Genomic DNA, 15,184 nt, shown 5'->3' with positions numbered 1-15,184 from the left:
GGGGGGCGAGGGTGTTGATAAATTAGAACACGTCTGCCATCTACACATCAAGTTACTTTGGGAAAATGAGCAAGGGCATAGAAATGTATTTTTGTAGTTTCCAACTCAGCTGGAATACTTGGAAATGCAACTTGTGAATTAATTTTGCCAACATTGTATCACGAACTTTTCTAAACATCCAATACAAGACCTTCTGTGGTATTCCTCGTCCAATTGCAACGGTGCGTTGTTAGCTACCCGATACTAAAAGGTGTAAGCTACCCAAAACCTGAATATGAGTAGGAATAGCTTCACTGTGCCTTGTAGGCCTGCTTAGTAGGGCCCAATTCATTAATTAAACTAGGAATTACCGCTTTGCAAACCCTATCTCTGTTTTGTCAAAGTCACCCTCTGTCTGAGGAACATTGCATAATCATAATGCTGCGTTTTGACAAATTTCCTATTTTCTTGTGCTTTCTACATTGAAATAGTGATTCGCCATTTGGTAAAGACAATTAGCAATTCAGCAAGTTTAAGGAAACCCTATTTAGTGATCACTAACCAGTTTGCAACTAGATTACGACTCACGCTTTTTTCCTACATGAGACCTACTGTGCCTTCCTTCTACTGCCAACCTACCCTGGCAATATTATAAATACATTCTATACCGATCTTTCCCATAGCCACACTTTTTGATTCCTTTTCTTTTCCCATAATTCAACAGTGCTTGAAAAATAATGGCATCAGCTGTAGAAAAATGCAAAACTTACTACATTGTTTTACTTTAGAATTCATGTTTTTCTTCAGCATCCTTTCTTTAATTATTTTGCAGGTACTAATTTAAAAGACCAATATGAACAGTCAAGAGGAGGAAACCTGGGAAAAGTTAGATGCAGAATTTGATCACTATCTGGTAGACATGAAGCCATTTGTTTTGAAACTGCAACATAAGTCAGGTAATGTAATTGTTTTCGGCCCACAAAGCCGTACAGTCTTAGCCTTTATATTTTACTTTAAACAGTACACACGTCAAAAAATCAGTTTCCTAAAAATATTGTCCAATTTTAATATTTTATGCTGATTGGTCTAGCAGCTAAGAAAGAAGGGTTCCTGTTTTTTCTCTTCACTCTTGTGTATTATCGGAGGAAAATGCATTAAAGGATGACATACTGGTGGCGTGGCCGAGGCATCAAGATGGCGGCCGCACTTTAAACCAACCCCTTTGTCATCTGCCTCCACTAAATCTGCCAGATCACCTGTGTCCTTGTTGTTGAGACTCTGGTGGTACCGACTGAGGCGCAGAGTCGCCGCCGAGGTAAACAGAGGACTCCCTTTTAGCTCTGTGGTGCCCTCCAAAATGGCAAACGCGGCCTGAGGACCTACCCGCTGAGTAGAAAACCGAGCGGGAGAGAACCACACAAGACCGGAGGGCAGGGGGGACCCTTTGCCCCAGTGGCAGCTGAGAGAGACCTCGGTGGCTGCCCGCAAGAGGAGAAAAAGTGAGCTCCTGTATGTCGAGACCTGGCTGCCGGCCAGACCGAAACAAATGCCAGGAAGACTGACGGAGTCGAGACGGGTGCCTCCTGTGCTCTGTCCAAGACAAATCGTCGGTGAGTCCCCTCCCCCTGTGGAGCCACCCCCTTTCCCGATCGACATCCCGTGGCACTCTCGCCCTTACGACAGGGGGCAGAAGAAAGGGAGGGGTGGGCCCCTGGGCTCCCGGGGCCAGATGTTAGAGGGGCTCACGTGGCGGCCCCGGGAGGGCAACAAGCAATCCAGAGAGCGCGCTGCGATCACTGGAATCCTACCCTGGGATCCTTGAAATGTGAGAGAACAGGAGGCCCGGATCAGAGGACCTTTCTATCCCCCGACCCGCAAAACCACTATAATTGGGCCTGAGGGGCGTATTAGACCCACTGCAGCTGGCGCTGGGGGATCGCACGCGTAGGTGGGCCCCCGGAGGTGGGCCTGCCTAGACACACTCGAAGAAGGCCGCAGTGGGCTCCCCACCACCCTTGCCTTGAGGATATGCTGACAATTGGGAAAGAACAGACATACTAATCCTGGACCTGCAGCCCCTGAATCTACTACTCGCACAGCGTGTAACCTGTAAGTCTAGATCCGAAATTGGCCTGAGAGCGAGATGGGGGAGGTGAAAGAGAACACATGGGAGAAGCTCCATCACAGATCGTCAAAGGACACAGGTGCCCCACACTACTGGCACCGTCTAGAGAACGCAAGATCGAGACCATAATCGTCATGGGCAAAGATAAGGCAGCCCGTTCATCTACAGCACAAACTCACATGGAGCAATACACAGTGGGCCCACCGGCGGAGGGAAAGGCTGAGTCCCATCTGCCGAGTGACCTAACTAGGATACTTCAAGCAATTCAAGCATCGCATGATGCTGTTGAAAACAAAATAGGCAATGTGAGGGTGGGCGTTGCTCTTCTGCAAGAAGACCTACACAATACCGCAATGAGGATCAACGAAGCAGAATCACAAATCTCGGAGGTGGAAGACAAAGTGAAAACTCTCAAAACCCAAGTAAAGACCCTTCTGGCCTGTACCTTGGAGTTACACCGCTGAGCAGAAGATGCTGAAAATCACTTGCAATCCAACAATATCCATATCATCGGCATCCCAGAAAATGTGGAAGCCCGGCCGATGACAGACTTTCTAGAGCACTGGTTTAAATCTCTGTTGCCAGAATCTCGCATCTCAGCTGGGTTTGTGATAGAGCGAGTGCATCATACATTGGCAACAAGGCTCCCTCTCATGCCCCACCAAAGCCAATAATAGCCCGGTTCCTTAGTTTTAGAGACAGAGATGCGGTCCTGCAGCAAGCCCAATCACAATCATACCTGCGCTGTGATGTTGCTAAGGTCTTCCTGTTTCCAGAGTATATGAAGGTGGTCCAACAACAGCTTAGGTCATACCTAGAAGTCAAGCAGAAACTATGGGACATGGAACTGCAATACTACCTTCTCTTCCCCGCTCACCTCCGAATCGTACACAACAACAAAATATATGTTTTTGAGATGCCAGCTTCACCTTGGACATGGCTAATGGAGAAATAGCCACTGCTGAATATCGGGCATAACCTTCCCTCGGAACGGTCCTTGTATGTTCAACGTAGCTCTGAGGAGCACCCCAAAACTCATTGGAAACGGCCAAGATCACTGAGGCGTAAATTGGCCCAACAAGCCACGTCTACATCTCCGAAACTGGGAACCCATGGAGACTGGCTGGGTGGGTGGCATCGAGAGGAGAGGCGGCAGATGAGGGGGCCCACTCCTCTGATGCAGGCGGGCCGCCTGCAGGTCTCTCTCCTGAGGTAACAAGCTCGAGTAACGACACCACCTTGTCCCACAGCCCTATCATATAATGCCTTACTCGAGGAAAACAAAGAGTAGTGGAGTCCTGCTGGAAAATGTATAACGTTTAAAACTCTCAAGGTGATCTGGAAATAACTATGATCCTACAATATGGAGGGTCACCCACAACCCACTGACTTACTAGCTTATATTTTGTCATTTTGAGTTTAAAATAGTTGAATATATATGGGCGACATATGTTTGTGGGGGGAAGAATGGGGAGGGAGTTGGGGTAGTATTTATGAATGTTTCACAATGGTTTGTTTTAATTTGGGTAAGAGTTGTGTTTGCTACGATTCACCAACACTCTACGCAGATAGGAACACACACCATCAGCAAATAGCTGATAACACAAGTACCACTCAACAACACTAGGTAACAGCACTAAACCGCACAACCCGAATCTCCTAAATAATTACAACATAGTACCCCACATTAAATATGGTAAGACCCTTGACAATCTTGTCTTGGAATGTTAATGGCCTCTTGCACAAAATAAAGCGTACAGCAGTCCTGACCTCTGCCTAACGCCATGGGGCAGAAAGCCTATTGCTCCAAAAAACTCACTTGATGGGAAAACACTGCCCCTTCCTAGTGCAGCGAAGGTACGATCGAATGTATCATGCTGGGTTTACTCAGGGAGCAAGGTGAGTGGCCATCCTGCTTCTCTATAAGCGGTAGATAAGGTCAATAGAGACAAAAACGGGCACATTGGAGGGCTGCACGATTAACTTAGTGAGTGTTTACGCCCCTCCGGTGGCTCTGAGGACTTGTTTAGGAGACTTATCTAGGACGATTCTTGATCTACCACAGGGGATGACGTGGATCGGCACTGACTTTAATACAGTCCCAGATCCAAGCATCAGCACATCAAGCCCCCCCAGCTCCCGACTCACAGCAGCATGACATATGACAGATTGGCTTGTATCACTGGGGCTAAATGACGTTTGAAGAGCATGGCACCTGGGGACCCAGCAGTTTACCCATACATTAGAAGCACTTGAGAATAGACCTTATTTTGGCACCTGCTAGTGATTTGTAAAACCATAACTCACATTTAGATCCTTCCAAGAGGTATCTCTGACCACGCCCCTTCTTGTATGGGTGGGAACGGAAGATGGTGGACTCCACCCTCTCTGGTGCCTTAATGCCTGGCACCTACAATGCGAAGCATGTACGGATTACCTGCTGGCCGAGCTACAGGACTACTTTGATGTCAATGAACGAACTGTGCTCTCCGCCGGAGCCGTATGGGCGGCTAGTAAAGTGGTGATAAGGGGTCTGGCTAAAGGATTTGTGTGAACCTAGGAGCAGAAGCCTCTACTACAAATGATGCTCTTGGAGGCTCAAGCCTTGCAGCTTGAAACCAATTTGACCACACACCCTGGAAAAACAGACTCACACAGACTGGCATTGCTATGGGAGGAAATACACAACCAGTCCATGAAGGCAGCCAAGCAACTGCGGTGCGCTTCCACTTCCAGAATATATGGTTGGGGGGATAAAACCGCAAAGCTGCTCTACTGGTCTGGTATCCCAACACCAGCTACCTAGAATTATCCCAGAGATTCAAGACCGATAAGGGACGGCACTCCCGGAGGTGGCTGGAGCCTTTGCTGACCACTATCATATGCTCTATAAAGCATCCTCAGTAGTGGACCCTGCCTATTCGGCCCAATTCCTGACGGACGTTTCACTCCCTACATTAGCTCCCTCTGAAATGGAGGACCTGGACGAGCCCATCTCCTTCACTGGGACGATTTCTACCTAGCAAAGGGAAAATGCTGGGGTTCAACTGTTTCCCGGCAGTGCCCATTAGACGCTAAGTTTGAAATATTTGGAAATCTGGATGGCCCTCCTGCCAGAGCTGGACTGGTCCCTAAACTTGAAACTTCTCTCAAAAGGGGCAATGGCAGATATGGCAAAATGGCGGTCCCTTCCCCTGACTGTACTTGGCCGTATAGCCCTTTTCAAAATGATGGTGTTTCCAAGATTTTCATATATTTTTCAAAGACTATCATTTTCACTGCCATGCTTGTTTCCAAACTCCCGATGCCACCATCACAGAGATTCTTTGGCGAGGAAGTAGGCATCTTATAGCACTGCAACACTGTTATAGAAACCCGTATGCAGGGGTTTGGGCACGACTAATCTCTACCTATATTACCTGGCAACCCAATTAATGCCCATAAATGATTGGTTTCTCAGCGGGGTGGTGTGAGCCAATGTACAAATTAGAACTCAGCACGCTGACCTTTTCTTGAATCCTGCACATCCTTTATGGATCACCGATTCCCCAGGAACTGGCCGCTGGGATGGGAATGGTGTTTTTGGCATGGAGGGCAGTCTTATGAAACACGTGATGGACCGCTGTCCTGACCCAGCAGACTCCCTTGTTGAGAGGAGCCTGGCTCTGAGAATTGGCAGCCCTGCAGGGATTCACCAGATGGGACCAGCTGGGAATAACGCAGCTGGGAGACGTCTGGCAGACCACACATATGTGTTCCTTTCAAGACCTGCAAGCCGACTACCAACTCTTTCACTCACTTTTTATAAATACTTCCAGCTTTGCCACGTCCTACAGAGTCACATTACTAACACTAATCCATTGCCAAAATACAGTCCACTAGAGGCTAAATTATTGATGGGGTCAATAGGGAAAGGGGGATTTCCCAATTATATAAAATGCTGATTAATAACACCCTGCCGACCATTTCAGGTTAGAATGAAATGGGAACCTTGGGTGGGACCGCTAGAAGAGGAAGATTGGCGTGATGCACTGATGGTTTCAAGAACCAGCACCATGTCATCACAACTCTTATACGGGGTATATTTCTCTCCTGACAGACTACACCGAGCCGGGATTCTCCCAAACCCTGCCTGCCCCAAATGCAACACTACTCCTGCACATTTCTACCACATGATATGGGAATGCCCGCCTTTGCAACACCACTGGGTCGCATTACTGCAAGAACTTACTGATATTATGGGGTTGGAGGTCCCTGCTTTCCCCGAATATGGCACTTCTGGGGGTCATGGAGGGTACTGAAAGCATAAGAATGGAGCATGCCTTCCTGAGTTCGGCCCTTTTAGTGGCTAAAAGAGACATTACAAAGAGATGGACTTGGCCACGCCTCCGTCCCTCGGACAGTGGCGAAAGGGGGTGGACTGGTGTGTGCTTCAGGAGAAGCCAGACTACGAAGCAAGGGGCTGCCCCCGCAAACATGCCAGGATATGGGTGAAATGGCTGGACAACATGCTATGAGGCTCAGTGAGAGAACCAAACTGTCGGCACTCCTAAGTACCAATGGTTCTGGCGAAATGAGACTGTTAAAACATTATTGGTGTACAGCCAGATGTCAATGTTCAATGCTTTTATAAATCAGGTGTGTCATTTTTACCTTTGTGTTTCAGGTTTTAAAACTAATGAAAATTGTTTATCAAAAAATGATGAGATACTTAAGTATATTAATCTGCTTGTTTCACAATTTCGGAGGGTATCGAATGATTATGTGCCTCAGATGTGGCTGCTACCTGCACAACTTGATGTAGCCTGATTAAGAATATCTATGGAGACTCCACCTGAGAAAAAAACAAATGTTTCCCTTTCAGTTCTGAGTTGGGCAACCATCCCACTTCATCTAGCATCTGGAAGAAAATGCCAGAGTTGTTAGTTGAATACTAGCTAGCCCACATTATATCCCTCCCTTCCCTCGTGCAGTCTCCTACCATGTGAAACAAAGAGCTGCACACCTTTTGAGAGTGTCCTGGAGGTGGCAACTAGCTCGTGTTGTGGTCTATCCAACCAAGGGGATCTGAGTGCAGTTCCTTGCCTCTATAGGGATCCTGCATCTTTCTGGTGGGGATAACCTGATTGCATACCTAGCTTTGTAATAAAATGCCTGGCAGTGTGATCACCCAGAACGTATATGGGTGTTGGCCTTTGTCCCTTAAGTTGCACGCGTAGTCTACATTTTCTCAGTGCCAAGGGACTCCCTTTAACCATACACATCGTTTCTCACACACGGAGAAATGCTTTAAAATGCTTGTCGATAAAATAAAACTATCTGAGCAGTACAAAAAAAGTCTCTTGATTTGTTCCTGGTAGTGTAGGAGCAGATATTTTAAAAAGGTGGGAAAGTATAGGCCGTCTTCCTCGGATTTGTAGGAGGGCGTAATGGTGGCTGCTCTTTCTGTTATAAAGAAGTCGAGTCTTTGAGGGAGGTGAGTAGTGGGGGTGGGGAGTGTAGGACTTGTATCCTGGGCCTCTGGAAGGGCATATTAAGCTGGGAGCAGGTTTTAGACTTCAGACAGCCTACTCCACTTCTTGCCCGATATGTTTTTTCCTGGGTGTTTCGCTCCCAGAAGGCAGCTCGCATCAGAAAGCGACCAGCAGCATCACGTGCCCACGGTGGAGCAGCGAGGGCCACAGTTAGGTAACTCTTATACCTGACCAGTGCCCGTGTGTGCACCGGCATTCTCGTCTTAGAGTTTGTGGTTTCCCAGCCTCTATCAAAATGTTTTTGAAGTGGCAAAGACCACTCACTTCAGCAACTCACGTGCTGCGCTCGCTTGTATATCTTCAACACATATAACCTGGAGGTGAAGAGCACAGAGGCCAGTCATAACCACACACAGAGGGAAAAATAGCGAGAAGATTGGTGTTGGCTATTTTGATAAATTACTTGTAGGGAGAATCTTTATGGGTGGAATAGTGCAGCGATCAGTTGCATATTCATTTACTGTAAGCAATGAAGTCAGGATTGTGTTTCACTGTCACAATAAATGAGATATAATAAACTGATTAAGCACATTTGCAATACAATTTCCTTGTTTATTAAAACATCTTGTACACAACTTTCCAGCTAACATGAATTTAATTATTACAACATACCCTCTACATTTTTTAAATAGAACCAATAGAGCCCCTACTGGCTGGTGAGATGAAAACATTCCACATGCATGTGCAACTGTAGTCCATCTTAGTTTTATTAACCATCTCGGACTGTGATGAATTGACAAATTGGTAGCCTTTGCTGCATTTAAAGTAGTAGATCTTAAACCAAGACTAATTGACTTCAAGAGTTTCAGCAGAATTTCCTGATGTCTAAAACTGAACAACACTCATTGAGATATTACTTACTTAGTAAAGGGAATGCCACACTTGGCAAGAGGGCATAGCAAGCCTAACTAATGGACCTCCTCCACTTCCATTGAAACCTTTTACCTGAGGCAGGGCACAGTTTAACTTAACCCTGTAAGCAACATTGATATTTTCAAGAAATTAATCTACATACATTGTGATGTAAGATATTGTTTTCTGCTCTCTTGTACTGTGAAGTTCCTGGTCCTTTCGTGAAGACATACCTAGACACTTTTGGATTAACCTCCCTTATGCCCGAACCCCAGAGTAGCATAGTAAAGCGAAATATCAAAAGAAAGCCTCCCCTTCCCCCACAGGGCTCGATAAATCTACTCGCCCACCCGCTGTGGCAAGTGAGATTTTATAAGGTCGAGCTAGAGTTAGGACCTATGGTCCATTCTGTTGAGTGAACTTGAGCTGGAAAGGAACAGGTGTTCTTTTCATTCAGAAAATGAATGAGTATTAAATATACCTTTAAATATTGTTTTATCTTGACACATTTGCTGTCTGTTCAAGGACAGAGGTCTAATGTCCGTTTGTCTTTTAAGTGCTGCTTATCTTATCCTAAAAAATGGTGTTTACTTCTTTCTCTTACTACAGTTAGAGGATTTTGTAAAGTGAGCTGTCTGACAATCATTGTGAAACAAAAGGCTGGCGAATGTTAGTTGTTTTTTTTTTGTAACGCAAGATTTAAATAGCTTGTAAATAAATAGTACAATATTTCAAAATATATCAGGAATTACAAATTCAATTTTTTGTAATTCAGAAGTGTGATGCAAATTTTTTAAATAGGAGCAAAACAAATCAGAACACTTCTTGGTGATGTCCAAATGACAAATATTTGCAGAAACTCGATTTCCAAATATTACTGTTTGTACACTCTTTAGTTATATCAGTAAAACCGCATGTCACTTAGAAAGATTGTGGCTATTTCAATGTAAAATGTGCTGATTGGAAATGACAGTAAGCTACCACTTCATGCTGTAGTTACATAATCATTAAAAGTGATAGTTTTGAACGATAGTTGGAGAAACATTCTTGCCCGCCCCGATGACAGTGCTGTTAATGAGCTAAGAGCAAGGCCACTGGAAATATGCAGCAGGAGTGGTCCAAATTATGTATCAGGGTTGAGTGAACTATACAGCAAGACAAGGCAAATTATGTGGCATAATGTGGCACTTTTTGCAATAATATCACTTCATTATTTTGTCATTTTTAAAGTTGGTAACACTCTCTGGACATTGGGTGCACACCATTATTCCCAATTTTGCACACAGATATAGCAATAAGCAACAGAAAGGTGACCAGTCCAACTTTGCAAAGGGCCTTTCACTGTGCAGCAACATATGTAATTGCATATTTAGAAACTTTTGAACCGTTTGAACAAGAAAATGTTTTTGTTGTTGAAATCTGCAGGTTATGCAGCTGATGATGGATTATGTGACAAATGCGCAAATATATAATTATGGAAAAATAAATACAGCTGCACAATTGCATAATTCCAGTGGCCCTAACTAAGAGGCAAGTCAGTGGTCATGTGTACCCCATGTGTGGCTAGATATGTATTATATACAGAGCAAACACTTAGGCCCTCATTTTGACATTGGAGGGTGGCGGAGGCCGTCAGCCAATGCCATCCCGCCATCAGGCCGCCTGTGCGGCCTGAACCCCGCCGGCCAGATTATGGCTTTTCCGCTGGGCCAGCGGGTGGAAACAGAGTTTCCGCCCACCGGCCTAGTGGGGAACAGGGCCTTAACATTGCATCCGGCTCCTGATGGAGCCGGCGGCAATGTGGTGGTGCAGCAGCACCCGTCGTGCATTCCACTGCCCATAATTCAGTGAAATGCACGATGGGGCTGTGCATGGGGTTCCCTGCACTAGCCATAATGTTGCGTCCGGACCGCCACTTTGGCGGAGGTCCGACCGTGACCCTGGCGGTCTAGTGACCGCCAGGGTCATAATGAACCCCTTAGTCTTTTAAACAAGAGTTTTATTTGTACAGCAGACATGCTGTACTAACATATTTAAAGGTGCTGTCATATATGATAATGAAGAAAATGGTGGGTGGCTCAGTGAATTAAAATGTTTGCCTATGATTACATAATCTGAAACCAATTTATGAGTCAAGAGCATTACAATTAGGTCCAGTAGATTAATTAAGTCACTAGACCTGCAAGTCTAGTAACATTTTTATGATTTTCGAGGCCTGCCCCAGTGTGCCTTGCGTATAAAGTAAACTGTATTAAAGCAACAATGCACTGCCTTATAAAAATCAATAAAAACCCAAGGCCTCTTAGTATTTAGGACAGGACTTACCACTAAATTAATTACTTGGTTGACAGATTTACAACACTCAAAGACACGATGCACAGCGCACAGCCATCTATGCCATCCTCAACTAATGAAGAGGTTTGATCAAACTTGTCAGTTCAGAATTTAGAAAAACAAGAGTAGGAAATTGAGTATGAGCTTAAAGACATCAAAAAACAAGAATATCATAATAACAGAAAGAGTTTTAAAATTAAGAAAACGGAACAAGTAACGCCTGGTGAAGTTGAGTCAAAGGTTCAGGAAGTAATTTATTCCATCTTCAGCAAGAAGAGTGAAGAGCATAGGGGTTCTCAATCCAGCAAAACTACTTGATTATGCTATTTGGCAAAAAAGGTTCCCCAGTTTAAGGTCAAACTCTTATTACATGTGGATTCCCAGCCTGTCTTCTTTGATGTCCCAAGGAGCGAGAGAATGTAAAACTCTGACACAGTGAAGGCAAGGAAAAACATTTGATACCATTGTTTATTTTATGTTCTCGTCATTTCAAATATGAATGCGCATGACACCATCTCACCCAGCTACAGTAAATGATGCTTGTGAATAACTGCTGGTAGCAGGGGCAACGTTCATATGGATAATGAAGAGTGGCATGGTGAACAATCACAAAGCAGACAAGTGATTCACTGAGATATTCCATTAAGGCAGCAACACATGTTTGTATTTAGCAAAATACAGTTTTAGGAACACTCCCTCCACACCTGAGATTTAAGATGTGGCCTGTTCTAGTTGTATAAGGTTTTATTTGGAAGCTGTGTAGCAGGGATTATTGACATACATAGGCTGAATTATGGTGTGCAAATGGTGTCTTCTTGATTTTTATCTTATTGAAATATTGAGTGTTGTAGATTGAAGGGGTGCAACAACTTTCATCCACCATTCCTGATAAACAGTGTGGCTTCTTCCAAGTTGTACTCTATCTGCCTAGGGAGATGCCAACTTATTGTAAGGATTTAGGATTAATGCCAAACTTCTAGTCACTTTGAGCTTCCTTTGGTTCTATAACACCATCAATACATACTCTGTCTCTTCCCCCTTAAAGGATTGACATGAACCAATATTTTTGTTTGGCTCTATTTGGAATCATGTTGTGGGCATGGTAAGTTTTTTTCTCTTTGAAGATTCCTGGCAGAATATTTAATCCTAACTTTATGAAGAATTATAGGTGTACTTGTTCAGATTTTAGATTATAAAGTACAGAGTCGTAAAGAAGTGTCTATCTGTTTGTGAGGTTTAACTAATGCAACCTAATACTTAGTTATGAAATCAGAAAATTGAAACTGGACACCCATTGCTGTACCCAAATGACAGATTCAAACAAGTCCAAATGTACAATGAATACACCTAGGCCTTCATTATATAAAGTAAATGTGGTTTAGGCATCCCAGAGGCCAAGGTTTCACCTAAAGCTTTTTTTTTGCTGAGATTGCCATGTTTTGCGTGGTGGCCCAGCAAGAAAAAATTAATGGCCGAAGGATCCCTCTAAATAGGATTGGTCATCTGACCTTCATAAGCCGGTGTTCCTATTTCAGATAGACCCCAGGCCGAAGGTTTCTGGTGGTGGACGCAGCAGAAACTCTGCCTACAGAAGCCTATTTCCCCACCTCTAAATGAGGTGAAGGGACCATAGATTTGGTGGGAAGGGCACCCTACCAATCTTTGGTGGGGCTCCCACTCTACCAAACCCTAAATGAAACACTAAGCCTTTATTCACAATTATTATTTATATTTCTTTGCAAAGCAGAGTTTTGTATATATTTGAACTTTTGGTGTGTGTGGTACCACGTTCTCATTTATATATGAAGGTGTGGGGATTTCTGTTTATTTAATGCAACACTAGTATCACGTATACTTCTCTAATCTTGGAATTAAACTCTAGTACATCTTTTTTAAATTATGGGGGCGGTCTACAATCCTGTGTATATTGGTCAATTCTGACAATGGTGGCTTTGTGTCATTTGATCATTCACAAAGCAGTCAATGTTGCATTATTCTTTTTTTCCTTACATTTTGTTGTAGAAAGACAGAGATGTGCACTTTGGATTAAAAAGCTTTGTGAACCTTCTGGAGCAGGCTCAGGCTTCACAGGCAGAAAAAATCGAAACATGTATGCAAAGCTACTGTTACACATGCTGAAACGTGGATTGTTGGAAGGTCCATTCACTCACAGGCCAGAAGGAGTGCTTAAAACGCTTCCTTCATACATGGTGAGTTTTGCCTTTAACTTTTTTTAAATGGTCAAATTTTGTTAAGACTGTTACAAAACATGTATTGCTGCTATGCCCTTAGGACAGCCGACTATCATGCAGTGGCCCTTCTATTTAAGTTTCTTCAGTGTTTGAACACTTCTTCATCACATGTTAATATTGATCTGTAATGTAAAATCTGGACGCGGATTTTGAAAAAGAAAAAAGCTATATAATGAATTAAAATCTCGGAGTTTCTTAAAGCAGAATCTATTGTGTTATAATATTTATCTGTAAGAGTAGGTAAAACAATAAGGATAAGTATACCAGAGGACAGTTGTACTAATGATACAATAGCCAAGGCAGATAATATTTACCCAGGAACTAGAGGTCAGAGCTTACCTAGAAGGCTATTGGTAATTTATTTACCCATTCATTGTTGACATGTACTCTCCGATGTCTTTGTACACCTCTTAGCTGCTGGGACCTCCCCACCCCACCGCTGAGCCCTTTTGTAGTTCGCGCTTAGGCCTTCATAACATTTTGTCCACATAAGCTATCCACACCAAATTTGTGTCCTTTTTTCCCAACATCCTAGGGATTCTAAAGGTACCCAGAGTTTGTGGGTTTCCCTGGCGGAGACCAAGACATGAACCAAAATACAGCTAAAATTTCGGGGGTTTTTCAGAAAAATGGGAAAAAGGGCTACAGAAGAAAGCCTGTGGTTTCCCCCCTGAAAATGGCATCAACAAAAGGTTTTCAGTGCTAAAATCACCATCTTCCCAGCTTTCAGGAGCACGCAGACTTTAATCAGAAAACCACATTTTTCAAAACAGTTTTGGCATTTCACTGGAACATACCCCATTTTACTTTTTTTGTGCTTTTAGCCTCCTTCTAGTTAGTGACAGAAATCGGTGTGACACCAATGCAGGGTCCCGGACATTTAAACATTTCTGAAAAGTAGACAGAATTCTGAATTCAGCAAGGGGTCATCTGTGTAGATCCTGCAAGGTTTTCCTACAGAAAATAACAGCTGAAATAAAAGAATTATTGAAATTGAGGTGAAAAAAACTGTAATTTCTCTCCACGTTTTACTCTGTAACTTTTCCCTGCGGTGTCAGATTTTCAAAAGCACTATACCGTTACGTCTACTGGACTTTTCATTTTGCGGGGATATATAGGGCTTGTAGGTTCATCAAGAACCCTAGGTACACAGAGCCAATAAATGAGCTGCACCCTGCAATGGGTTATTATTGTATACTAGGTATACAGCAATTTATTTTGTAAAATATAAAGTGTCAAAATAGGTATCAAGGAAACATTTGAATTTTCAAAATGAGTACAAGATAAGGTGTTGAGAAGCAGTGGTTATTTGCACATCACTTTGGCGGTCACCATACTAGCATGTAAATTACAGGGCATTTCTGAAATACACTTCTTTATTACACACTGCCTTACATTTGGAAGGAGAAAATGTAGAGAACGACAATGGGCAGTAACACTTGTTCTTCTATTCTGTGTTCCCCCATGTCTCACGATAAAAATGGTACCTCACTTGTGTAGGTAGGCCTAGTGCCCACGACAGCAAACGCCCCAAAGTGCAACATGGGCACACCACATTTTTACATCGAAATGTGATGTGTTGTTTGGAAAGTGCCTAGCTGTGGATTATGGGCTCTAGCTCAGCTGACACTTAGATAAACCTACTACACCTGTGCATTTTTTTAAAACTAGACACGTAGGGGAATCCAGGATGGGGTGACTTGTTGGGCTCTCACCAGATTCTGTTACCCAGAATCCTTTGCAAACCTCAAAATTTGGCAAAGAAAACACTTTTCCCCCAGATTTCGGTGATGGAAAGTTCTGGAATCTGAAAGGAGCCACAAACTTCCTTCTCTCAACTCTCCCGATACAAATGGTACCTCACTTGTGTAGGTAGGTCTAGTACCAGCGACAGGAAACACCCCTAAATGCAACACGGACACATCACATTTTCCCAATGAAAACTGACTTGTTTTTTGCAAAGTGCCTAGCTGTGGATTTTTGTATCTAGCTCAGCTGGCACCTACGGAAACCTAGTAAACCCATACATTTTTTAAAACAAGACGTCTCGGGGAATTCAGAATGGGGTGACTTCTGGGGCTCTCACTGAGTTCTGTTACCCAGAGTCC

General features: G+C 43.7%; 1 protein-coding gene across 4 annotated transcripts in view; it reads left to right on the top strand.

The window, feature by feature from the left end:
• CEP112 (centrosomal protein 112) overlaps nt 1–15,184 on the top strand; it is a 1,991,189-nt gene that overhangs the window by 41,878 nt on the left and 1,934,127 nt on the right. For all 4 annotated transcript variants that reach the window (XM_069199882.1, XM_069199881.1, XM_069199883.1 and 1 more), the window contains exons 2-3: nt 812–935; nt 12,847–13,034. In XM_069199882.1, coding sequence (XP_069055983.1) covers nt 833–935; nt 12,847–13,034 — 291 coding nt within the window. In that variant the 5' untranslated portion in view covers nt 812–832. The remainder of the gene's footprint in view (nt 1–811; nt 936–12,846; nt 13,035–15,184) is intronic.

Source organism: Pleurodeles waltl, chromosome 7 (genome assembly GCF_031143425.1).
Source record: "Pleurodeles waltl isolate 20211129_DDA chromosome 7, aPleWal1.hap1.20221129, whole genome shotgun sequence".
NCBI lineage: Eukaryota > Metazoa > Chordata > Amphibia > Caudata > Salamandridae > Pleurodeles > Pleurodeles waltl.
Note: the sequence above shows the minus strand (reverse complement) of the source record. Positions and strands in the feature narration are given on the sequence as shown.